This window comes from Coloeus monedula (assembly GCF_965178545.1).
Source record: "Coloeus monedula genome assembly, chromosome: 13".
NCBI lineage: Eukaryota > Metazoa > Chordata > Aves > Passeriformes > Corvidae > Coloeus > Coloeus monedula.
The window spans coordinates 7,540,384-7,567,276 of NC_138793.1; the positions used below are offsets into that span (position 1 = coordinate 7,540,384).

General features: G+C 39.5%; 1 protein-coding gene across 1 annotated transcript in view; it reads left to right on the top strand.

Annotated features, from left to right (window-relative positions):
• The first annotated feature begins 2,377 nt into the window (after positions 1-2,377).
• Positions 2,378-26,893, top strand: part of LONP2 (lon peptidase 2, peroxisomal) — a 38,299-nt gene continuing 13,783 nt past the window's right edge. The window contains exons 1-11 of the mRNA XM_082290162.1: positions 2,378-2,679; positions 3,556-3,790; positions 4,473-4,604; positions 5,881-6,003; positions 6,821-6,981; positions 7,191-7,285; positions 8,524-8,782; positions 14,406-14,547; positions 20,370-20,520; positions 21,193-21,319; positions 22,376-22,509. Of these exons, the coding sequence (XP_082146288.1) occupies positions 2,447-2,679; positions 3,556-3,790; positions 4,473-4,604; positions 5,881-6,003; positions 6,821-6,981; positions 7,191-7,285; positions 8,524-8,782; positions 14,406-14,547; positions 20,370-20,520; positions 21,193-21,319; positions 22,376-22,509 (1,792 nt within the window). The 5' untranslated portion in view covers positions 2,378-2,446. The remainder of the gene's footprint in view (positions 2,680-3,555; positions 3,791-4,472; positions 4,605-5,880; positions 6,004-6,820; positions 6,982-7,190; positions 7,286-8,523; positions 8,783-14,405; positions 14,548-20,369; positions 20,521-21,192; positions 21,320-22,375; positions 22,510-26,893) is intronic.

Genomic DNA, 26,893 nt, shown 5'->3' on the forward strand with positions numbered 1-26,893 from the left:
TCACTGAGGAATAATTTTTATTCTAGTAGGCAACTCTTCAGTCTGTTGGATACAACAGAAGCCGGTCTCTGGAAGCTGAGAGTACAAGTAAGCAAAGTGTAAATTTTAACCATGTAATCAACTACTGAACAGCACACCCATAGAGATGGTAGATGCTCTCTTGCAGTCACTTCAAACCAAGGTTGAATGCCTTTGAGATACAGTGTAAGTCAAAAACTGCAGACTTGATGCAGAAGTTGCTCGTGAGAGTTAGAGGAGGTCAGACCATGTGGCAATTGTCCCTTTTCATCTTAAATTCTGTGTGCTGGAGGCACATCTTAATACTAACTGCTAGACAGCTTCTCTGGGTGTCAAGAAATACTCAGCTAGTCTAGAAAAACATTCTGAAAGGCTCTTGCTCAAATGTGATCTGTTTGTATTTAAGCAAAATACAATTTGGGGGATCACCTACTATCAAGACATCATAATCAGGATGTGATCCTGTTGTATGGCTTAGTGCACACAGTTAAATACTGTTGTTTTAAGAGTTGTTCAGGAGGAACTGAAAGGAATTTTAAAGCAATCATTGAGATTTTTTCATACAGCTCCAGAATTAATTAAGCAAGTATTGTTAATGACCACAGGTACTAGTCACGCCTGAAGGAAGTAGAAAATAGTAGTCTGCAAAATAGACATTATACCATTCATAGATTCTTTTTAATCAAAATACTCAAACTGAGAAAATTAATCAATAGACGTGATGAGCAAATATTTAACCTTTAGGTTTGGTTTGTGTTCACATTCCAAACAAATATAGTTGGAGATGCCTAAGCATTTTTAAGTGTTGAACATATGTTTACAAAGTAATTATATTTAACATTGGGAAATTCACAAAACACTTTCTACATGTATTATGTGCCCTTTTATATTAATGTTTTCTAAATGTCATGTTGAATAGTATATTAAATTCCAGCTTCTTTGTAAGGTACCTGAAGTGGTAGCTTTAAGAGATACTTTTCTCAGGTGTAATAACTTCTTGCATTTAAATATATTGTTGGTATTTCCATATATCCTGTTACCTAGCATTTTCCAGTAAACCAACAGATTAGGGTTTTCATAAACCAGATGATTAAGCAAGGTTTTTACTGCAGCTATCCTTTTGCATTTCAAATTGTCAGTTTGTTGCTACTGTGATTTCCCCTCTGTACAAAGGATTACCTTTGTTCAACAGGAATCGTGCAAGTCAGTGATTAACAAGAGATTGGCTAACATAGTTCACTGCATTATGCAATTTTGATATTGCACTAATTTCACCAGTGGGGGAAAAAAAAAACAAACCCGAAAGTTTCTAAAAGCCACTTTTTCATCTGAGCTCTCCACTTTTTCATCTGAACTCTCCATAGGGCCTCGGTGCTTGGAGCCCTTTCACCTGGGCAGGCTGTTTTGGCTCATTGCCCTAGTGAGCTGTGCCCTGGCTGGTGCCTCTAGGGCTGCTGAACATCACTATGGAAGTGGAATTCCCATGCTGTGAGCGAGGCCTCCCCAGGCAGCCAGGCTGGGAATGGGCTGGGAATGGGGAGCACCAGCCGGGCTTTTCTCCTCCCTGCCTTTCGGGGCCACGCAGAGAGATGTCTGGTTCTCCATCCCCTCCCTCCGCTTTGGGGCTGCCAGGAGCACGTGGAAGGACACCTGTGCTCACCTGCGCTTCCTCAACAGGAGGAACAACTGCTTCCCATGGTGGGTGGCAGAGCCCTGGAGCAGCTGCCCAGGGAGGCCGCGGAGTCTCCCTCTCTGGAGACATCCCAAACCCACCTGGGCGCGTGCTTGTGTCACCTGCGCCAGGTGTCCGTCCCTGCCTTGGCAGCGGGTGGGACTGGGTCATCTCCAGAGCTCCTTCCAACCCGAACGATTCTGTGACTCTGTGAAACAGCATGCTGAGCCCTTTGACCCGGAGCACGGATGCAGGAGAGCAGATTTGTGTAAAAACCAACAAAAAATTTGATTTCATTTCGTAACCGTCCCATTTAACAAACGATAAGATTTGTTACGCTCTCCCTCTCCAATGTCGGAGCACTCGTTCAACAGCTCATAGCACGCACCCATTGCCAGTGCCAGCCTGACACCTGCCGGCGGCCGAGCGGCCTCCGGGGGACTGAAGAGGAACCGGCCCGGGCTCGGTGTTTGCAAGGAGACCGGACCCGAGAGGCCCGGGAGCGGCGGCGGCGGCGATTCGGGAGCGGCGGCGGCGATTCGGGAGCGGCGGCGGTGGCGATTCGGGAGCGGCGGCGGTGGCGATTGGTGGCCGGGGGCAGCGCTGCCGCCGCCGCCAGGGGGCGCGGCGGGGCGCGCGTGGCAGGTCCCTGTCGGGCGCCCGTAGGGGGCGGGGCCGTCGCGCGTGAGGGCCGGGCTGCCGTGGCGGCGGGGCCGTCGTGAGGGGCGCGGGGCAGTGCGAGGGTCACGGGCAGCCATGGCGGCGGGCAGCGCTATCCAGATCCCCAGCCGGCTGCCGCTGCTGCTCACACACGAGAGCGTGCTGCTGCCCGGCTCCACCATGCGCACCAGCGTGGACTCTCCGCGCAACATGCAGCTGGTGCGCAGCCGGCTGCTGAAGGGCACCTCGCTGCGGAGCACCATCATCGGCGTCATCCCCAACACCAGCGACCCCACCTCCGACTGCGACGACCTGCCCAACCTGCACAGGTGCGGCCCGGTCCGGCTGTCCCTGCCGCTCTCGCGGCCTGCTGGCCCCCCGGAACCCGGCCCGGCCTCCCCGGCCAGGGCTTCCCGTGGGGTCAGACGCGGGGCCGTCCGGCTCCGCTGCCCTCGGGAAACGCCTCTGCCCTCCGAGAACCCTGGTTGCACCACCGGCCCAGCGGGCGAGGTGCCGGGGACGGGCTGGCCGGCGGCCGGAGGGGAAGTTTGAAAAGAGACCAAGGTGGACGAGCAAGATAAGACGAAAGAACGCAGCTCTAAGGCTGCGTTAGCTGTTAACCATAGCATTTCCCACCTAATAGATAACACGGATATTGGCTTAGTTCACATAAAACAAATTGTACTTCTGTGTGGTGAAACTAATATGCTGTAACCCTTACTCTCCGAACTTTATCATTTCAGTGGACTTAGTAAGATGTTGCAAGAAAGTAACTTCTGTTGTAAATCTGCTTAAATAGGTACAGTAATCTAAAACGTTGGTTCAGCACAAGACTGGGAATTTCGGTGAAGAACCGTAATTTATAAACACTCCCATTTCCCAGGGCATATTGTTTAAGCAGAAATGTCAGTGTGCCTGTCCACAGCGAGATCCATTATTATGAAGAAATGACATGTGTTTCTAAATTGAATGATTGTATTACAGTATTTTAGTTGATTTTTCAGTTAACTCATTCGTGTTCAGGTTTTAGGGTTTGGCTTTGTAATATGTGTTACAAAGGAAATTGGGTAATTTGATTTCATTTCACGATAGGAACTATGACCCAGCAGGGTCTTGCAACCTATACCTTGATTGCTTCTGATAAGGAGCACACAAAATGTTCTGTGGAAGGTGACAAATAATACAGGGATTTGATCTGTTTTTAGGATTGGCACTGCTGCCTTGGCAGTTCAGGTGGTTGGTAGCAACTGGCCCAAGCCCCATTACACGTTGCTGGTGACAGGCCTCTGCCGATTCCAGATCCTGCAGCTGCTGAAGGAGAAGCCGTATCCCGTTGCTGAGGTGCAGCAGTTAGATCGACTGGAGCAGTTCACTAATGGCCATAAATCTGAGGAGGAGCTTGGAGAGCTGTCAGAACAATTCTACAAGTACGCAGTACAGGTAATTTGTTTTATTCCTGTGTATCATATAACCTGTGTGTACAGTTAGGCTCTTTATTTGTTTCCTATCTGCTCTTTCTCCAGGTCCTGTATTTTTCAGCAACTAGTAGAGTTTCAGTATTTCTGTTACAAAATAAATGTTATTGTTACAGCTTAAGGTTTCTGTGCCAAGTTCCAGGGTGTCTATACAGCTCATTGCAGCCGAGTCTAACTGCATGTGTTAGTGCTATGATAAGTTGGTGTTTCATATATAGTAATACTGTAAATACATTCTAGTAAAATAATTGATTAATTTTTCTGGAATTTTATAGCAGTGTAAGAAAATGCATACATTGGAAGTATAATGAATTGGAATTTAAAGGATGTATAGAAAAAGAGTCATGGGGAAGTTTTTAATCTGGGCCTGTGGGGGAAATAAGAGATGTATGTGTTGAAAAAAATGCCGCAAATAATAATGATATTTTTGAACTTCTCGAACAAGCAGGAAGCTCAAAGTCTTGGTGCTCTATGCTGAGTTAGTGTCTCATCTGTGAACTTTTTGTGAACTTACTTCAGTGGCTTTATGGCAAACTACCTAGACATGTTTCACACTGAAAGATACAATCCTGTTTAGGTCAGAGAGCCACTGAGATAATCCCAAAAGAAAACCAGCAGCCATTAATGTTGTTCCTTGTGTGTTGTAGCTGGTTGAGATGCTGGATATGTCAGTGCCTGCAGTTGCAAAGCTCCGGCGTCTCCTGGACAGTCTGCCAAGAGAAGCTCTGCCAGATATACTGACCTCTATCATCAGAACAACCAACCAAGAGAAGCTGCAGGTATCATGTTCTTCAGCTTTTTCAGTGGTAGTTAGGTGTTGCTATCTTTTAAGAGTAAAGCGCTTTTCGGTAATTTTGGGATTGCTTACACTTGTGACTGTACAGTGGTAACATTATGCCAGCAGGGATTTGTGTTACAACTGAGCATAAATGCTTGTAAAATAGTTTTACAGTGTTGTTTAAAGTGTTTATATATGCATATGTCAGAACTCACCTTAGGTAAATAGATCTAGTTGGGAAATCTTGGAAATGGTTTGTTTTATTAAAAAGTAAGTAGAGCATGGACTTCCCATAGTAAAGACGATAAATCTTTCTTCAGACTGTGTTGAAACTTTGCTTACTTATCACAGCTGACTGATCATTTTACATATCTTAATACTAATAACTTCAGAATAATTTTTTTTTAAATGCTTCTAAAAACATCTTGAAGTCTCGGTTTCTTTAAATACTGAGACAGTAATTATATTTCTGTCATATGTCATGGCAAATCTATGTAAAAATGATCTTTATGGCTTGGTGCTTATTAGTCTGATTTCTGTATTTGCTTACCGTGTTTGGAAGTTTTGCTGCTTATGCTGCACCTGGAATTGAAAGCATGTTAGGTTCTTTCAAAGCACCACAAGTAGAAATTAATGCAGTAATTTGAAGGGGAGGTGTGTACTATAGCTGAATATCCTGCTGGAGGATGGTACCTTACTTATTAGTGTGTCACTTTTTGTTTTATTTGAAGTTTAAAGAAAAGAGCAACTGGTGGAAGTTGTGGTATTACAGAGGAGCAGAATTCTACCTATTTCCACATATTAACTTTGTTTAATATGAAAATGGAGTTGTGTGTAAAATTTTAAAAAGACAAAATAAAATAAAAGCTAAATAAGAACGTTAAGGCACAAGGTGATTTTTTTTTTTTCCTGGGTTATCCAAGGAGATGATGCTGTAACTTTCTTAACAGGGCCATCTCTTTCCTGAGGCCCAGTAGTTGAAAAATAGAATGTTGATAGGTGGTTGCCACAGAAAATGCAACTGAAATACTAAGATGCTTCAAAACTAGACAGGATAAGAGACTTTCTCTAGTTTGAAGTGTAGTTCAGGCATCCAGATCCTTGAGGCTAGATTTTGTGTACTGTATTCTCCTTGCTTTTCTTGCTACCTCTTTTCCTAATCCACCTATTCTATGCCTCTGGTCAAAACACAGTAGCAGTACCTCCATGTTCCTTTCCCCCAAAGTGAGGATTCATCAGTGTGAACTTGTTGGCTGCTTACAACTCCTTGCTCTTAGATTTTAGATGCTGTTAGGCTGGAAGAACGGTTCAAGATGACCATACCATTGCTTGTTAGACAGATTGAAGGCCTGAAGCTGCTTCAAAAAACAAGAAAGTCCAAACAGGATGATGATAAAAGGGTATGGAGCTTTAAATTTGGGATACTTAAACATTCTAAATAAGTACTAAGATGCACTTTTTAAACAGAATAATGAATGCTTGATTTTAATCTGTGCATTTTTAATGTATAGCCATAGTGTGTGATCATAGTCTGGAGCTGCAGAGAACACCCAGCTGGCAACTTTGGCCATGTAGATACACAAAAGACAAAATATTTGTTTAAAACTGCTTAAGCTTTATTTTAATTTTTTTTATATTTATTTTTTATGTTAATCTGAGCACCTTGTGACATTGAATGAATGCTCAGATTCATCTGAAGAGTCAGTGGTATGCACACAGTGAGTTTTGGCCTGTGCTGTGAAAGTGTATTTTTTAGTGATGGCATTGCAGAAGAATGGCAGCTTTTGAAATACCTATAAAAATGTGTGTTGGAAAATGGAGCTTGTTCACCTTTGCTACATCTAACTGCACTTACATAGTTTAGTAAATGGGAAGTCATTGAGAAATGAAAAAAGATAAGAGTGATTTACCTATTTTGTAAAGATTAAGTTTATTCTGCCTAATGTGATGGGCTGCAGTGCTTGAAATACCACAAATAGCTACTTGCAATTTTGTTCTTGTTTTGTGTTGGTTGCTAGTTTAGAGTATATGATGAATTTACTTAGGACATACGTAAAGAACTGTAACTATTTAAAGTAGCATCAATAACAGTTTTTGAAGTTAATTTCTGGAGTTAAAGGTGTTTTTGTAGTGATTTTCATTCTAAGCCACAGTACACACCTTATTTAAAAAAACCAAGACCTGGTGCAATTCTCTGGCTCTCTTTCCATTGCACAGGTTGTAGCTATTCGTCCTAATAGAAGAATTAGTCATGGAAGCATTACAGAAGATGAGGAGGAAGAAGAAGATCATGATGATGTTGTCATGTTAGAAAAAAAGATTAGAACATCCAGTATGTCAGAACAAGCTCTTAAAGTTTGTCTTAAAGAAATAAAAAGGTAGGAGGCTTTTAAATGGTGGTTTCTTCCTTTAAAATTTAAAACAAGTCTTGTAGACCTTTTCCTGTTTGGTATATGTTTGTGTTGATTATGTTTTTGAAATGATTTTAAATCTCTGTTTTGTTCAGTTGCTGTTTTGTGGTGCAGTAGAGTCTTTCTTTGCATTTAATTTCTGATTGGCCTTTTGAATTCCATACTTATATTTCCAGATTAAAGAAGATGCCTCAGTCAATGCCAGAATATGCTTTGACAAGAAATTACTTGGAACTTATGGTAGAATTGCCATGGAATAAGAGTACGAAAGGTAAACCCTTCTATTACTGGTGATTCTCTTGCACAGGCATTTTAGGACAAGTAACTATCATGTAAACACTGTTACTTAGTGCTGTCTTGTAAAAAAATCGTTGGTATGTTACTGAAAGCCAGGTAAACCATTAGACTTCAGTGAGAGCTGTACACTGAATAACCTGTGTAATTCAGTTGTACATCTGAGAATGTGAATTTAAAACATATAAGAATAGTTTCATTAAAAAATGAAAGTGTTACTAATTAGTAATTTGTGCCAATATGTATCAAAAATAATAAAGAAATGAGAATCTAATTATTTTTTATATGTCAGATAAAAAAACTTTTGGACATTTCTGTAACATTAATCTTCCTGAAGAAGGTTCTGGTTTATCTTAATCAAGTTTGGTAAGGAACAAAAGCACAATTGCAATTAATTTTAATAATTATAACTTGAAGTGCAGTAGAAAAACTGAGTCTCATGTCCATTTAGTACTATAGTTTTTGGAGTTGTGAGTAGAGGGTGATACTGTTAATACAGATACAATGTGCAAAAATGGAGAGCGAGGGAAGAGTAGGAAACAAAACAAGACCAACAGACATCTCCTTCTGACCGACACAAGTAGGTTAAGTGGGCAGAATGCCTTTCCACAAGGTGGACTTAGCACACCTGCATGTCTGTCTCTACCCTTCTGCTGATATTTGTAGTGATAAAAATTGTTGGTGGTTTGAAATAGAGCCCTGGCTGTTTACAAATGTTGTAAATATTTTCTTTAATCATTAAATTGTAAAAAAATCTGCCTACAGATACTGTGCAGTATTATTCAGAGAATCCCAAAATGAGTAAAGTGTTGCTTGCCAGTCATGTCCTAGCAGAATGGTTTTTTTGGTGGAAGTTGCTCGTCATGGGAAGTTTGATGTTTTTACTTTAAGCAAAGTTTGTGAGTGTGATTCATGTGATTGCTATTTTGAACTCTAGCTGCAGTGAATAAAAACACACATGAATATAGAAATAGAAAATCATGATAATTATTTTAGCCTTGGAAGTCATTATCAGTACTGTGTCATTATCCATACTATAATCTGTCTTATGTCTAATTTCCTTACTGCAGAAGAATTGTAATACCTTTGTTTTAGAAAAGCATTGTCTGAAATGTGTGTGTGTTGGGGGATTGCCCTGATGAAGGTGTTTGTACTGTGGAATTGTTGCCATTTTTAAGGTAAATGTGCTGATCTCTTTGCTGTTGTCGATGGCAGATCGCCTGGAAATCCGTGCAGCTCGGATTGTTTTGGATAACGACCATTATGCCATGGAGAAGTTGAAGAAGAGAGTTTTAGAGTACTTGGCTGTGCGACAGCTTAAAAACAACCTCAAGGGACCCATTCTTTGTTTTGTGGGGCCCCCAGGAGTTGGTAAAACCAGTGTTGGAAGATCAATTGCAAAGACCTTGGGTCGAGAATTCCACAGAATTGCTTTAGGAGGAGTCTGTGATCAGTCTGATATTCGAGGCCACAGGTAATTACTTCTTCCTTTCTTAATTGCAGTTCTTAATCTGCAGAATGTATTGATTATTTTACTGTTCAGGCAACACAGGCAAATTTTGCTTCTTTGAAACAATGTTAGGTATTTACTGATTTTCCTTGGCATTCAGTGGTGTTACTTGGGAGAGAATTTTAATGGGAATGGATGTTTAGTGTTGATGTACAGCCTTTATTCTTTCCTTCTGCTGCTGCCCTTTATTGTCATAGGGAATGGATTTCATCATCAGTCATTTTAGCACTTTGAAGTAAAATTCAGTAGAAAGTCTAATGCAAACTCCTGATTTTTCTGCTTTTTAAGAGGGGTGTAAAGATTTAGTTATAGAATATAACCTGTGGTAGCAATACATTCCTTCATAACCATGTTTGCTGCTAAAACAGGAGGAGAAACTTTGACTGATGTATGAAAGTTGCTGGAGGATGGCAGTAGACTTGTTTGTGCACTGTTTTCCCATTTCAAAAGGAGCTTTATGCAAGAATACCTAAGGTTGCAGGTTTAAAAAGAGAGTTTTGTATGACATTCCTTAGGACTGTTTTTAATGTTGTGTCCCTTTCTGTATCTACTTCTTTTAAACCATTGGTTTGTATTAATCCATTCCTCAATCCTTGCAACTGGAAGTATAATGAATGGGTAGTAAAGATAAGTAACTGCCAAGCATCAGTGCAACATTTTTGCTTCGTTAAACGTATTTTATGCTTATTGCATGCAGTGTAGGAAATTTGGAGTAATGAATTTTAGTCAGGGTTTCTTTTAAGTCATATTATTGAATAAGATTTCTCCTTACAACAGTAGGTGGATATTGTGAATTAAAGCTATCAGTTATTTTTTTGATGCCATCTAGCAGTTAATTTTGCCCAGTGGCTATGCAGCTACTCTCAATAGAATACACCTGAAATAGAATGTCCTAAAAACAACTTAAAATGTGACTCAACAGGTGCTATTCGAAGTGAAGCCACTAGAGGCTGTGGAATACTCAGCGTTGTGGACGCGAGTAACTTCTTCAGAGCAGAGCAGGATTCGAGCCTTTGTAACAGGGAAATCACGTCTTGAACTTGACATTATAAACAAAAGTCAAACTTTCTGTCGTGTGCTTCGACCTCATAAAGAGTACAGACAGGTAGAGTCATGTGAGAGAGCCTCTAAAAAGCTTTTAAATTTGGGTGTTTGTGGCTGTCACACATTTTTGAGGGCATTATTTAGTTAGTGATTCATCTTAGAGGCTAACCATTACAAATTATATACTAAAATGTATTTGAAATTAAATGATGAGAAATATTTGATAAGAGAGTTTATTTTTCACCAGCAAAGGAAAATGTAATCTAGAATTAGCAAGAATATTGTGTGGTCACTCTTTAGCAAGCAAGTGTATAGTTTAAAAATTAACTTTAGAGCAGTTGGTACTGGAAGTCCCTTGTAAGCAACTGCTTTTTCAAGTTTTTTGTAGCTAAAATCAAACCCACCTGTTGCCTACTGGATTTTAAATTCTACTTTGGTTTGTTTTCCTGCTTCTCAGAATAAGATTTAATCAGATTACAACTACAGCTTTTCTGTAGAACTCTGTATTGTCCTTTTGTGTGAATAGCTCCTTCAAGTTATTCCCAGTCAGGTGGGATGTTGTGCATCTGGTGGCAGTCAGAGGGAGGTGGTCTAGAAGTGGAGGAGATGCAGACCGTTGTTTTCTGAGTTTCACTGTTGAGTAGGCTGATTTTCTAATATTACACCTTAGAAGACATTCTTTTTCTCCTAAAAGCTCCTTATTAGGCTTTGGGGCTTAAGTTAAGCATTCCATTAACATTTCAGAAGAACAGTACTATATGTACCTACTGATGTACTGAACATGTAGAAAAACGTACTAAGTGTACTAGAACGTTCAAAAGGAACTGTTTCAGTTTGACTTGCAAGCAAACAGTGCCTGAAATAGCATTCTCTTGGGCCACTTCAGTCAAGGATGCAGACCGAGAGATTAAGCAGACAAATCTCTTGGAGAGCAGCAGGGTGGGGCGTGGTGTTTCAGTAATTGTGTTGTCTCACCTGACGTGCAAATGGGGCAATTGGAAACGCCCAGGTTTGGCCATTTCACTGGGGATCTGCACCTGGGGTTTGGGAATCCTTTATTGTTGGGTGAAGAGTAGCAAATACTGTTCTGCATTCCCAAAACAAAATCATCCTCTTGGTACAAAATCAGAACTCCTTTATCAGACATCCTTCAGCTGTTGTCTGCATTTACCGCTCATCTATACCATATGTTAAAGTATGCTGGTTTACATTTGTTGTTTACTTGAATTAAAAAAAACAAAAAAAAAAGCTCTCACAAACCATTCTGAAGGATGACTTAAAACTTTTTTCCAAGAAGCTCATTGCATTTAAAATCTCGTCAGTATTGATATTTTGTGTCACACAGGAACTACATGATCTTCTATGTTGTGTGTTTTTCCATTTCTGAAAGGGAAAGATGTAATTGTGCCATTTGTTTATAGTGGTGCTGGTGTGGTAAGTGTGAAGCTCTTCTTTCTCACCTTCATGTGAAGCACTCCATCCTCTGTTACCTTTGCTTTGCAGTTTCAAAAGCTGGGACAGTTCACTTCTGGCTTCAGCCTTTCCTGAAGACTTGTTTAGGTGCACGTGTTTGAGGAGAGGTGGGATTCCTCGCCAGGACAGCTGTGCTGGCAGAACCTCCCTGCACTGGCCTTGTTGCACCAGAAAAAAACAAACTGCAGGCAGCTTTACCCATGAGAGGAATGAGCTTTGTTACCCAAGTACAAAGCAGAGATAGATTTGTAAAGCCCTTGAGTGGATGCAACCTCTGGCCTTGCAAAAAAAAAAAAAAAAAAAAGAAAAAAAAAAGAAAAAAAAAAAGCTGTGACCTTATGCAAGCAAGTTCAGAGACAGTGGCCTTAACTTTGTTATCCTTTTCTACCCCTGCAGTTAAAAATGATTTGAAACTATTTGTCTTGAGATCACTATGAAGAAATTGAGTCCTGTTTCTTTCTTTCAGTAATACTAGCACTGCTTTAAGGGTTCCAGTTCCTATGCTTTCCCAGTTTACCTTGGGAGAAGCAAGAAGGTTAGATTTCCCAGCTGTTTTTCTTGCATTTTCGAAGATACATAGTGCCTGATGACATACTGTACAACTCTAGCGTTTTGTTTAAAGGTACTTTTTTACTGATCTAAAACTAGATACAAAGATTACTAAGTTGCAGACCTTCTCTCTCTGGTGCTCTCAAGGGTTTAGGGTTTTTTAAGTGTTACTACACAAGTGAGATAACCAGGAAACTTGTTCTGTACTTCCTGTTTTGAGTGGGGAACAGCTGTCTGTCCTCTGGTTTTAATGCAGGGAAAGAAACTGCATCAGAAAATGAACAAAGCAATGTGGGATATTGTTTTACCTCCTTTCAACTCTAGCAAAAATAATGAAATAAACATCACATTCAGTGATAGTATTCTCAAACAGTAGTATTTAGTTTCACTAGTTACAAGGCAAAGATTAACAGCCAGACAGATAAATGGCCATATCTGCTTGTAATTTTAATATATTCTAGTTGGTTTTATATTTAAATACCTGCAGGGCCTGTCTTACCAAGGATTCTTTTGTTGAGATGTGATCTGTAATAACTTTGGAGATCTTGAGTATTTGATTAATAGTATAATAAAATAGGTATTGGTCCATCTGTAATAAATGAAGAGGTATCACGGATTTAGACTGTTGCATCTATTTGCCTTCATTTAGTTTATAAACCAGCCTCTTTCTTAAAACTAGATGGAATGTGGATAGCTCAAATTTTTATAGGATTTGAAAGGATCAAGTAAAACTTTGTGTATCTAAAAACACAAACAGGCATTTAAAAAGTGTAATGTCTTTAAGCATGCACTTGAGAATAATGTGCCAAGCAAGAACAAAGAATGTTTAATGTTTACCTAATTATGTTATCCTATTACTGGCATAAACTGAATATTGAAACAGTTGGGCTGCATTGTCTCTGACACATATAAACTTATTCTCTAGTGCAGTGAGCACCTTGTGGTAAAAACAACCCAGAGGAGAACAAAACTACCACCATAAAACAAAACCCAAAACCACAAAAAAGAAAAAAACCCAAACCCATACCTGAAAAAAGCCCAAATCGCCCCAAAAAACAAAGAAATGCCAAAGTTGCTACACTGATAAATTTGGTTGCACTGGTAAATTATTCACTTATGTGAACTTCAGCTCTGATTCAGTCTCCTAATTCTCTGATTGCATTTTATAGAATGCTTTCCCTCTCTTGGCAAGGCCGTGGGTGTGCAGATGGAGAAGGAGGAGGCAAGCTGGCTGTGTAATACCTCGCCGTGCAGAGTCCTGATCTGTAATGAATGTTACACAGCACAGCCCTCAGTGAGAGCAATCCGCTCCCTTGCTGCAGATTAAGACTATACAAAAGCAGTGAAGTGAGAAACTATTGCCTGCTGGCTGCTTCAGTCTTTAGCAGCTGCCTGAGGAAGGTGGTAACAGGCAAACTGAATTTCTCTTGCATTGTTGGCTGTTTAGAAGACCGTAAAACCTTTTAGTTTTTCTCAGATCTAGAATTAAATACAGTTACTGCAATTTGTTTCCTCAGTGGTTAAATGTTACATGGAACTGACATCACTGCTGTGTGATTCGGGTTCTGCTTTTGTTGTTTTCTGGGTTTTTTAAATATATTTTAAGTCATCTCTAGTATCTTTGGAAATTAGTCCCGTGGTATTTTTGGTTGCGTCTTTGTAAATGTCATCCTGTTTATTTTGGACAGTAGGAAACCAGATCATATGGCAAAGCAGGCCTGTGTCTGCTTATCTGCTTTGTAAGGGTCATGAGCTAGATACTGTAATTCAGCACTTAATGTATCTCTTTCTTCTTGGAATTTCATGCTCTTATGGCACAAGCAGAAAAGACTGTGATAAATGCAGTAAACAAGGGTTATATACACCTGAGAAATGTAGTTGTGCTCTGTGTGTGTTGTGGAAAAAAGATTTTACTGATTTTGTTGAATAAATTCAAACTCGTCATTTTTTCTTTTGTTGCAGTGTTCAATTTTTCATTTTATGTTGAAACGACATAGTAAATACAATTATTTTTGGTGGGTGTTTATTAAAGCATGCTGTCCTGGGGACATTGGCAGTTCAGCATAATTGGAATTTTGGTCTCTTTTGTAACATGCTGTGTGAACTCTGTTGTGATGACAAAATCCCAGCATTGTAATTATGAAAATGTTTTTATTAATGAGGTTCCCAAATCTGCTTCTGCTTGTTTATACTGTACAAGGATGCTGGTACTGGCACATGTAAGACGTCCACAAGCTGTAACGTTTGGATACACTTTAATGCAAATTCTTATCTTTGACGACCAACTAGTTCATCATGGAACTCAAATTTTCATCTGCTGCTATAATTGCTTGTATTAGCTCAGCTGTATATTCCATATTTTTATCAGCTAGTTCCACAAATTTTTGTAAAAAAAAGCAAGGACTGTTGCAATGCTCCTTGTTCTTGTGTTTTGCCTGGAGTTTTATTTGTAATATTTTGGATGTTCCTCTCCCTGTTCACTGAGTCACCACCCTCTTTCCCCATACCCATTCCTTTCCAGGCGTACTTATGTGGGCAGCATGCCTGGCAGGATCATCAATGGGCTTAAGACTGTCGGGGTGAACAATCCCGTTTTCCTCTTGGATGAGGTGGATAAACTGGCAAAGAGCTTGCAGGGGGATCCTGCAGCAGCCTTGCTTGAGGTAAGAGGTGTTTCATTTGTATTTTAAAATAATTAAACTGGACTCGGAAGATTAACTGGACAAAAGAAAAACCTGACAGTGCTGGCTTTGGGTGGGTTTCTGTCAATTGCTTGGGCACAATGCAGATGCTGTCACATATTGTGCTAAGTAACATATAAGTCTCAGGGAGCTGTATTTGAACACAAGGATAGATTTTGGGCTGTTTTCTCTATTTAAATACTGTTGAAGCCCTAAACGTAACTTATTTGGGGGACTTCAAGACGTTGATTTTTAATGATCAAATGTTAGCTAAGAAAGAACTGTAGAGGATCTAAACAGTAACTCGACTTCTTCAAGTTTTCCCTTTTTTTCTTGGAACAACTTTAGTGTATTTTTGAAGCTCTTGATGGTACCAACTTGCATTGGAGCTAAGCCTTTTACCTAGTGCATAATATGGACTAGCTGCATGTTCTTTTAGGAGCATTTCTTTAATTAGTGTTGTAAGTAACTTTCTGAACTTAGATTTTTCATGTAAGTCACAGATCCCCACTCCTTGACTGATTATGGTATGATGAGTGTTTGGCTGATTATGGTATGATGAGTGTTAGCTTTCCATGAGACTCAGGTTTTCTATGAGTGCTTTTTTTCTGAAATTCTGGCACTCAGACTAAGATATAAATGAATCTAATTTTGAAACACATATTACAGTTACTTTATCACAAAGGTTTTAGAGTTGTCAAAGTTGATTTGCTTAAAGACACAAGTAAAATTCAGGAGATACAATTGAGGACTTTGGTGAATGAGATACTCTTGGAGTATTTTATAAATCTCATGAGGTGTTGAGATGTTATTAACTAGGCTAGTTGGGCTTTTAGGAGGCTAAAACTGAAGTGATCATGAAGAAGATGACCTGGGCCTTGCAAGCTTCTTGTATCATGTAGAAGACAGCAGTGATGAGTTGTCAGAACCTTCTTCCCAGCTTCTGTTTTCTGGAGTGTGACATGATATCCCAGAACAATTCCTTCTTCCGCTGGCTTGTGCATATTCAGTGCTTTTATTCTAGCAGTTTCGTGGAGAGAGGAAGGAGCACCTCCTGAGGTGTGGGGAAGAGACAGAGCATTGCCCTGCCCTGGGTAGAAGGCTGTGTCCATCTTCCTGTGCCAGCACAGATGGCAAAGGAGAGAATGAGGGAGGTGCTGGCACGGCTGGGCCAGGCTGAAGTGTTGAGGCGGCCAGGGCAGATATAGCGCTACTGCACTTAATGGTTTTAGTATTCCTTGTACAGCTGTAGTTTTGCACTCTGCCTTCTGTTTTGTGTTATATCTGTCAGTAGGGACTGCCATGCTCCCGCTGTTGAAGCTGCACTTCTTCTGTCATGGTTCTGTACCTGTTCCAGTCAAAAGCAGGGGCATTAGTAAAAAATACTCACATTTTTTGAGCTAGCCTGGCTCACTGTCACAGAAGTGACTTAGGGCATAATCCTGGAAGCATCTCAGTTATCAGACTTGAGGTCTGGTAACTTTGATAGGTGGGGGTGAAAGTGGTTCTGATAGTATTTGCATACACAGTCGTTCTAATGACTCTCTTGACTGACAGTGCTTAATGCAGCGATTTAAATATGAAAAATGCTACTTAAATTAAGGTGTCATGAGCTCATCTGGATGCTGTATGACATTCTGCAAATAAAGCGTCAATTGACTTTCTACAAACGTCATTATTTTCTTCCTGCTAGATAGTGGAAAATTACTGTTTTGACAAGGGCAACGAGTTCTTTTAAAATCACTGTATGAACAGGCTGTGGTTTGAGAGCTCTGTTTTGATCTTTGCATGTTAACATGAACTAGCAGTAATTTAAATGTGCTAGAAAATAGCATGGCTTCACTTCTTTAGCTTTTAAAAGTGACAGTTATGGTCCTCTACCTGTGCATTTCTCAAGTGTATAGGACACTTTTCTAGGGTGCATGAAAAGCCTCAAAGTGCAAAGAAAACAAGCAGGGTGTGTAATAAATACAAGCATTTTCCTTGTACTATTCACCTGTGGGGTTTTAATTACACTTTGGTGAAAATGTAATGCTCTGTTTCTGAGTTTTCTGATACCTCTCCTGTCATTTGTCTTTTAGATATTTGAATTAAGCTGTTCTAATTCTAGTCAATGCATGGGTAAAAATACCTGAAAATCAAAATTTTCTACTTAGCTGTCTGTTGTTTGCTACACAGAGTCAATGATTTCGCATTTCTTGGAAAGAGCGTTCTGATCATGAATCTAGATCTATATATTAATACTGGTAATGTTATTCAACCTTTGCTGGTTTTTATAATTTTTTTGTATACTGTCCTGTAGTACAGAACAACACTATTCTTCTATCACATCAAGTTTGCAAGGGCAAACAAATTTAATTAATACTTGTTTAATTAGTTGTGTTTGAATTCTGGATACTTTGTTGCTGCTTTGAGATGTTTCTGTTTTCCATCTTTTAAAACCACATTCTCAGTGATACTCAGCTCTGCTCCTGCCATGGATTTTTCCAGCTGAGGCTCATAAGGTTCACTTCCCACTGCCTGCCTGGGCTGCAGGCTTTATGTAAGCCCTGGTAATTGACCATTAGTTGGATCTGGAGAAGTAATTGCTCTATTAACCATGGCTGGGCTGCTCCCCTGCGAGATCTCTATATCCCTTTACTGCTGGCTAAACATCCTGAAGCAGGTGCTTTACCTCTTCTAATGGACAGCTCATGTCTGGACAAAACACCTTAATTTTCATCTGCTTCTCGTGGTTTACATTGTTGGAAAGTCCATCTGGAATGAGCAAAAGTGGCTGTTATGTTGGAGAGCAAACAATAGTCAGTGGTCACCTAACTGGTACATTTGCTGTTCACACTGCTGCTTGTCTGGTAGGTGCCATCATTAAGTATGAAAGGCACATCCTTTTTTCCTTAATGTGTAGGTGTGTTAAATTCTTGCTGTCTACAACAGGGCATATTCAGGAAGAAAATGGCCATCCCTGTGAGCTTGGGAGCAAAGCTTGGTGCTTTATAATTGCCAGATACGTGTTTAGTTCTAATGCTTCTGCAGAGCTGTTGCTTCAGCAAGACAGAATGTCTTCCTATTTCCAGTTACTGTTCATTAACAAAGGAATATTTTAGTCTAAATTTAGATGACCTCTGTTAAAACCAGAAGAAAACAGAAATGGATCCAAGTGCCTGATAGTGACTATTTGTATGCAGGGAAATTAGACCAGGAGCATAGCCAGGCAATGAAATGTTCGTGGACTTTATTCTGGATTTTGTGGTAATAAAAAGCGGTTACAGAGAAGCCTTTGTATGCATGTGAGCTATCTGTCATAAATTAGCCGAGATACTTTGTGCACTGAATGTTCTTTTTGTACTTCATATTTTTATGTTAGTTGAATATCTTGGAAAACTTTTGAACTTGAACTTCAGCACAGATACCTAACTGAAGAACAGTTCTATTTGCTTTGGAAAGTCTATTTGAAATACATAGGCAGGACACTGGTTTGTACCTTACTCTAAAAAATAGTTACCGTGACAAAGAATTTTAAGTCTGGAGGAACTCCAGCCCTTGTAAAAAATCTCAGATAATTCACATTTAGATACAATCCGGGTTGGTTTGGATTACAGTTTCCATTATCTTTATTGGCTAGTATTTTTTGCATATGAGTACAGCATCAATATTTTGTGTAACTTTGTAAATCATATTCTAATCACCAGCTTGGCATTGAGTAGGATTCAGAAGGATTTCTAGTTGCAGACTAGAAGGAGAAAGAAACATGCATGTAAATAAATGTGACAAAATGCCAATTTGGTCTGTCAGAATACATTGTTTTTCAGCAGCTTTGGAATTAGTTGCAAACACTTCAGCTTATAGAATGGAATTCTGTGGAATTATTGTTATCAGTATAAAAAAAGGGGGGGGGAGTAAGTTGAATTAGGATTAGCTGTTTAAATAACTTTTGAAAAATTTGCCAGAGTAGGCCTTGAATGGGAGACTAATATTTGGTATAAACCTACTTGTTTTGAAGACAGTTTGTAGATGCTGTGCTTGCTTTCCCTGTCTGTTGTTGTGTCTCCCTATAGTTTAGGGCTAGACTGTGGGGCTGGCTGAGGTAAGGCACATCTCTAACTGATTGAATTATTCATCAGTGGACTTGGCTTGTCAGGATACTTCAAGGCCTTTGCCTTCATTGGTAAGGAAGGGAGTAAATGACAGCATCTGCTTGCTGAAAAGAGTAAGAAAGCTTTTGAATAGCTTAGAGCCAGTGCACAATGGCATTCACGGAGTTCCAGCCCTAGGTTCAGAATTGAAGCATATGCTTCAATATGTTTTAAGGTTTCACTGTTAAGGGGAATGTGTAACTGGTATTTTCTGCAGCTGCAATACATTTCTAAATATTGCTCTTAAATCTGTGCAGTACTTCAAAATAAAATTAGAATTTATTCTGGTTTTTGGGGAAATCTGCTGTGTTTCTGGCATTCTGTAAAAAAAAAAAAAATTTCCTAGTTTGTTCTGATCATAATTTTGTCCTAAAGATTTTTTCACTTTTCAAAGCCTGAAGAGAATTTAAGAGTAATGAAAATTCAGAATTGTTTCTTTTATAACTGTCTAAGAAGTTCTCAAATTCTTTTTTTTTTTTATTTATCAACACTGTTCTTGGCTATAGTTCAGGTTGTGTGCATTCATTTGGGTGTAGGCAGATAAATTATTTTGACAGTGGTGCGCTGTTTCTCAGGAGATGCGTGGGTCCCATTATTTGTGACATGAGAATTATTCATGTTGGTGTAGCATTGATCATTCATCGTTTGGGAGGGAAAAGTGTGGCATTACTTTAATGGGATGTGAAGCAGAGGTGGTTCACAGGTGATATGGAAGCCAAGAGTACACTGCTATAGACCATGAACTTCCCATTTGTGGCAGTGTTAAAAAATCTACAAGACAGTATCTCAGTACCCTCATGTTCCACATGTATATTGAATATTTATCACCTAATCTTAAATATAGACAAGTGTTGCATTAGCACACATAAGTAGTACTAAAAGCATTAGGAAGACAACACAAATATTTAAGCCCTAGTTCTACTTGTTCAGTACATTTTTGAGGCTGGTCAGACTGTGTGTTTTTGTTCTACAGTGCTTGTTCAATTTCATCTCTGTTGTTTTGGGACAAAAAGAAAAATGATTGTGTTGGGAAAGCCAGGGCTCACCAAGGGTCAGAGCTTGCCTGGGGTGTCATGGGCAATAAGAACTTTTACTCCTCCATCTGTAGTAACAGCTGGACAAAGCAGAATAAGTGGAGCATGTGATTTAGTGACAGCAGATAAGGCTGGGATTGTGTTCTTCCCCTTGGTCTCACAGAGAGATCTCACATGTTGTTGTGAGAGTAAGAAGTAAGCTTAGAGTAAGAAGAGCGGCCAGCAACAGGTGAGGATTGGAGTCAGGGATTACTTGGGAGAATTCTCCTTGTTCCATGGGACCACATGGGCTGCTTTTCCAAGGTTGCTCTGAGTCCTTGAAGGGTCATTCTAGCATCTGTAAAAGGTCATGGGGATACAGCTTAGGGGAGGTACTTGATGGCTGGAGAAATGCTGCAGCCACCTCCAGAAAAGGTCAGGAACAGCTCATGGGGAAATGACTTTTTGAACTGTACGTGTGGTGTGAAATGTAGTCACAGAATCATCCAGCCAAGGCCAGGATTTAGTGATATCCTTAATGTATTTTATCACTGTAAAGTTGGATTTGACAGATCCAAATGGAATATAATAAAGATGTGCATATTTTACTTACTTGTGGTTGAACAACTGCATGACTTTTGTGTTTACTTTTGTTAAGGTGCTGGATCCAGAACAAAATCACAGTTTCACCGATCACTACCTAAACGTAGCCTTTGACCTGTCCCAAGTGCTTTTCATAGCTACAGCCAACACTACAGCTACAATCCCACCCGCTCTGCTGGACAGAATGGAAGTTATCCAGGTGCCAGGTAACACTGCAGTACTTTCATTACAGTGGCTATTGCTGGACCTTAAACAAGTTTGGGGTGTTTTTGCTGAAATGAAAGGCAGCTCCTGAAGGAAAGCCTGCCAGGAATCTGGAGTGCGTGGCCAGAATCATTAAAAGGGACAAGGCAGGATGCCTCTGTTGTGGCCTCTGTCATGAATAGTATTTATATATGTAAATATTAAATATTTATATTTAATTATATATATAATATTATAAATTATATAAGAATAATAAACTATATAATATTTGAATAATATAATAAATTATATAATAATATTTAAATATTCAGTATATTTAGCCTTGCTCTCAGGAAAATTTAGTTTCAGGTCTGTGGTGATACGTGGGTACATTCTGTAATGATATTTTCCTTCACTGATTTTTTTTTGTATTCTAACTGTCTGTTGGCTGATGCATCCTTTTAAGATTTCAGTGGAGAAAGGGATCTTTGAAACACTAAAATTCTGTTCTTGTTTGTGTGAAGTTGTGAATAATCACAAAGGATCATACCAACAGCCTTGTAAATTATAGCTGGGGGAGGGTTTTTGTTAAATTCAATCAGGTAGAATTGTAAAAGGTAAGAAATCTGATTATATTGTAGTGTCAAAGCAAAAAGATTGTTAATAAATACATGCTTTTTTTTTTTTTTTGGAAGGATACACACAAGAAGAAAAAATTGAAATTGCACATAGACACTTGATTCCCAAACAGCTTGAACAACATGGTCTGACTCCACAGCAAATACAGATTCCCCAAGTAACCACTTTGGGCATAATTACCAGGTAAATCTGTTCAGTGCTTTCAGTTTAAATAACTTCTTTTTTGCAACTAGTAAATCAGTTTATAATGTGATAGCACAAACATGTCTTAGTATTGTCCTTAATAGCTTCAGCAGTTCAACCATTGGTAGTTTATAGAATTGCTCTTTCCTTAGCTCTTGTCTTCTCTACAGAATATCCTTTCTGTAGAGAATTCCTTGCTCCTGCACTCCAGGTGTGGCTCCTACTCAGTTGTGCTGACACAATTGCCAAGGCCCTGTGAATAAACAGGAGCACCTGAGGCTCCTGTGGCTGCAGTGTGTGAAGCCGTGGCCTTGGCAGCAGACAACATTTAGTTTAAAGAACCAAGTTATATTTCAATCATTTTCATACAAAAAATGGAAATTACCTTTCCTTTTTTTTTTTTTGTGACTTGATGGGTGCATTTGTCTAAAATTTGGAATTAGGTTTAAAAAATTAAAGTATGGGTTTTTTTAATAGCTTCTCTTCATTAGAACTAGGGTTTTTGTTCAACATGACAGCAAAAATATTGATCAGAACATCATTTGAACTTTAAACTAGCTCATTTCCAATGGAAAAAGTGTATTGTGATTCAATGAATTGAAGTATTTTATGACCAGTGTTTTGGCTATTTTGTATAGTGTTAACTGCCTGGTGCTTCTTTTTAGTTCATAGACTAAAACAAAAAATTCTTTTACAGACAGTTCCTCAACTTCCGGTGAACTATATATTTTAAGTTTTAAAATAGTTCTTCCTTCTAATTTTTATGCATCCAAGAAGAGCTCAGAGCTATTGGACATTGTTTAGCGCTTCATGAAAGTTTGGCACCAGGTGTTAGTCATGTCTTCCCACTCAGTAGTCTGTCTACAATTTTATCAGCAACCACAATTATTTTGATGAAAACAAATTATGGTATTCCTATTTATTAGAGTAGTCCAAGGTTTCAATGCCTTTCCCATCCCATTTTATTTGGCTGTGTGTTTAGTAGGAAAGTGTGTTTCTGTTGAAAAGAACTCCCTGTTGAAAAGGACAGCCCAGCATAGCCATTGTCTCTCGCAGGTACACGAGGGAGGCAGGAGTCCGTGCCCTGGATCGGAAGCTGGGAGCCATTTGCAGAGCAGTGGCTGTGAAAGTGGCAGAAGGGCAGCACAAAGAAGCAAAGCCAGATCGTGCTGAAGTGGGGGAAGGAGAAGGTGTGTATCTTTGGCATGTTTTGTTAAAAAGGGAACTTCTAATGTAGTCACTAGGAAGCTAATTTAGCAACTTTTTCTCCTATTTTATTCTTCATTAAGGGCTCTGTTTTCAAAAGCATGGCAGATAGCGTGACATTATTCTTATGTGCAGTTTTAGTGCTGAATTATGACTTAGGACATAAGTTGAGTAGTTTCAGCCTGCTAAGTTGGTAATTGAGAAGTTCAGTGCATCTGTTTCATATCTTAGGGATGCAGTTATGATTTGTGTATGTCTTCCTAGGCTATTTAATGCAAATCTTTCACTTCTTGTCTTTAATAAAAAACTAAGCATGGCTGTAGTTCCTGTGAGCTCAGAACACAATCTGGTTATTTTGTTGTACACTAAAAAATTGTCTGCTTGAAGAGCTCTGAAATTAGAATTATTTTTGTGTGCCTTTTAAGACTATGCTTATTCAAAGTCTCTCAGAGCTTTGGTGACTTCTCAGCCTCAGTCTGGTCTTGTTTACCATGTGTACAGACAGTATTTTATCATCCCCAGTCATCCAACAGACTGAAAGAAAGCTAAACACAAAATTCTCAAACAGCAAAAATACTCAGGTAACTGCTTCACCAGTAAGGTAGGTCTCTTTCTAGTCTTGAAATAGAAGAGGGAAGGATGAAGTCAGGCCTATATCCAGGTCATGTGCAGCATACAGCAGGTGACTGCTCCCTTTTTCATCCCCCCATGAGTGTCCTCTCTAATAAAAATGAACATCCCCACTGTGTTTGGTGAAAGATATGATGGAGGGTGTAGATGGCTGTGCTTTTGTTCCAGCCAGATGCTGATGGAGGTTGTTCCTGTACACAGCAATTTCCTGTTGGAGCTCCACAGTGCTCATTGCAGCACTGGATGTCTGCAGGAGCCCTCAGTGTAAGGTAGGTTAGAAATGTGGAAGGACAAACCCCAAACCTCAGGTTGAACTTCTGGAATGTGGATTGCCCTTAATCTAATAAAATCTAGCAAGCAGGGTGTTGGGTGTTTCATTAGTTTGTTTTTTAAAGACTGAAATGAGTTCAGATAACAAGAAATTCTGCCAGTCTGTCAGAGAACAACTGGGTGTCAGAGGATCCTGGAAACTGAAAACTGCAGAATGGCTGCTTGCTTTTGCTGCAGGATACTCGCAGACTTAAAATACTGAACAGGGCCCTGTTGGTTTGATGTTCTGAAATATTCCCCAATTGAGTTGATGTGGAAAAATCCTTTAGGTTCTAACATCTGTACATCTGGAATAGGTCTGGTCTGGATTGGAGGAGGACAAATGAGGAGACTAATCTGTTCCTTTAAAACAAGGCAGCAAACAGGTCTGAACAGTGCCTGCCCCTTTCAGAGAGTAAATCCCAGGGGAGGAAATATAAGGGATATTTTTACAAGTAGTGGCAATGATTAGAAGGGTGTTTGAAGAAGAGTTTTACTCACAGTAAAAGCTTACATAATTTGTCTCTGAGAATCTGTTTCTTGACAGTCTTTCAGCTTTACCTTGCCTTTTTTCCCTAGCTCAGTATTTCCTTTCTGAAAATTAAATCTTCTTTTACCTTGTTGAGTTTTCTAAGATCACTATAATGTCTGTGGAAACTGCAATATCAGAAGGTTGAATTTGGCTGTGTTTGCTTAAGCAGGCTCAGCTTGGTTTTCTCTGAATGTTTGGCGTAAAGTCAGTGAGCTCTCACAGTAGCAGTGACTGAATCTGTGAGCAGTCCTGCAATTTAAATCATCCCATTTACATTAAAAGGCAGAGGTTTTAAGATGTATTTACCAATGCTTTCCTTTTACATTATGTGTGTGTTCTCTACCTTCTCTGCTCTGGTGGACTTTGTGAAGTCAAACACTGACTTGTTGATGCTTCTGTGGTGTCTTTGTGAATGCAACCGCTGAGCCTTTGGGCTGTGCTGGCCCAGCTCACCAGCACCAGGCAGTATCAGGTGTCCTGGCTACTGCACCTTTTGGCTAGTAATTTTGACAAGTCATATTTTCAAAGTAGGTAGCTGTGTCTAAAATGTTTAAGATGTCTAATGCAATTGCTGAACAAAAAGAGATGTCATTCTGCTCTTCAAGCATTCTGACAAACGAGAGGTGAGTTCAGAGCACAACTCATGGCACTGTAAGAAGAAACACTATTATTAAGGCAAGTAACAAAAAGGAACTGTATTAGACATCTCAGTCCACTGAGAGAGTTATTTACCATGTTAAAATTAGCGCTGTGCTTGCAACTTAGGTATTTATGCTGTTAAAATTATACACTGTTAAAATTAGTACTGGACTTGCAACTTACCAAAGCTAAGTGAAAATAGCCAAGTGCTTCAAAAGGGGGAAAATGCTGGCATTACCCAGTTTGCAGTAAGAAAGACGTGCTGTAAAGAGTTGCCTTTTTACTTCTGGAGTGAAAACTGTCCATAAGAAAAAGCTGTATTAATAAAAGGGAGTCTGAGGGACAGGTGTCTCTACAGTTAAATTTTGCTGTTATGAAGACTTGGTACGGAATGGTGCAGTCTGCAAAGTGTATTTTATTTTGTACTAATACTGTGATTGCACCCTGGTGTGTTTTTAGCAGAGTGTGTCATTTGCTGGGAGTGTATGAGAAGTCGGAGCCTTTTAAAAGACATTTTTATTTTCATTCTGTCTGTTGAAAACAACTAAGTGTTCAAAACAAAGCTTACAAATATCTCCAGATACTTGCAAGTTGATGCAAATAATGGGATTTGTAGCCTAAATGGATTTCTTTGGCATTTTTTTTTCCTGTTCATTAGTGGATGTTTGTGCAGTTGTGCATCATGATGATGAATTTTTATTTCATATAATGAATGACTCTGGAAGATTAGTTAATCAAGTTGTCATCCCTTAATAGTTTCATTTAGTATTATTTCTTGAATTTATTTTTCTTTATCTATCAAAAATACCTGGAATTCATTTTTGCTTTCTACATTTGCGGTGCTGATGTGAGATTGAGACTCTACAGTTAGTGCATTGGTATGCCTTGAGTTGTGTAGGAGAGGGCAGACTGCAGGCTTGCCTGGCTTCCTAAAACATAATTTATACCTGATTCATAGTATAACCAAACAGTACCTTGGTGTCTGTTGTGTTTATTCAGCTGAATGCTTTCTGGCTGGTGGGTTGTAGTAAAAGTTAAGGACGCTAGGTGGTAGAATCACAGAATTTCCACCATTACATTGATTAAATCAGATTATTAACTCCAAGGCGAGCACCTGTTTTCAAGGCTTTGTAAAGATCAGGCTTCTGACACTGTTTGGCAGTGGGCTCTAGGAAGGGAGGGTACTGCCTTCGCAGAGCTGGAGATTCTCTCTCAGCCTGGGTTTAGCACTTCCAGAAATGCCCCACTGAAATGCACTGGCAGCTTTGTGGTGCCTTCCTTGCTCCTCTGGCTCCTGAGCTTTCTGGAGAAGTTGGTGAGTGCAGGAGTGTTAGTTTGTGTCAGTTTTTCACTTCGCGCAGGGAACTTCAGTAGAAGCAAATGCAATCATTTTTCAGAGCTCTCTGGGGAATCATCCCTGTGTACAGTAATGCTATCTGATATTTCACTGAAACACTATCTAAGATTTATGAGACACTCCTCAAGTCTTTTGACAATTAGAAGAAATTCTAGGAGTCACAAAAATATGTGAAACTCTCCTTCCTATTTTAGTGCAACTGCCTTGAGAATACAATGCAACAACTGTGCACTAAGGCATCCTATCATGATACAACAGTTGAAACCCAGAGTGAAAAACAGTTTCTCTAATTCAGGCCCGAAGGAAGATTTAGGACAGGTAATATTCCATAACTAAAAGTGATGAAATGAGGATTGGATTTATGTTGAAACCAAGGCTTTGAACATACTTAAATATTTCCATACCCAGCAACACAGTGCATGAATTGTGGATGAAACACTTGGTTTTAAGTTAAATGCAAGTTTGACTGCAGTTGTCAATGTGAGCTGGCACATGAAATGTGTTGACCATCAGTCCCAGGGTGGTGTGACTGCAGGTACTCAGGTCTGAGCTCAGCTCTGCTGACCTTAGAGAGCTTCCCAGCTCTCCAGGCTGCAGTGTGGGCTCTGTCTGAAAATTGCTTGGAATGACTTCTCTGTAGGAGGTCAAAAAGGCATAAATGTTCAGAGAGGTTGGGTTAATACAAATTAATTTTAAAGTGTTATTTTTTTTCCTTGTTAATTTATCTAAATGTTCCTGCAAGAACACCTCAAATTCAAGTGCTTCAAGTACACATTGTTTTTGTTTACATGATGGAATGTAATAATTTAGTGGAAAGAGAACCTTCTGATGCTGTGGGGAGAAATGCACAGAGCATTAAATTTAAGCATATAAGTAAGTGTTAACAGGATTAGGGTCCCAG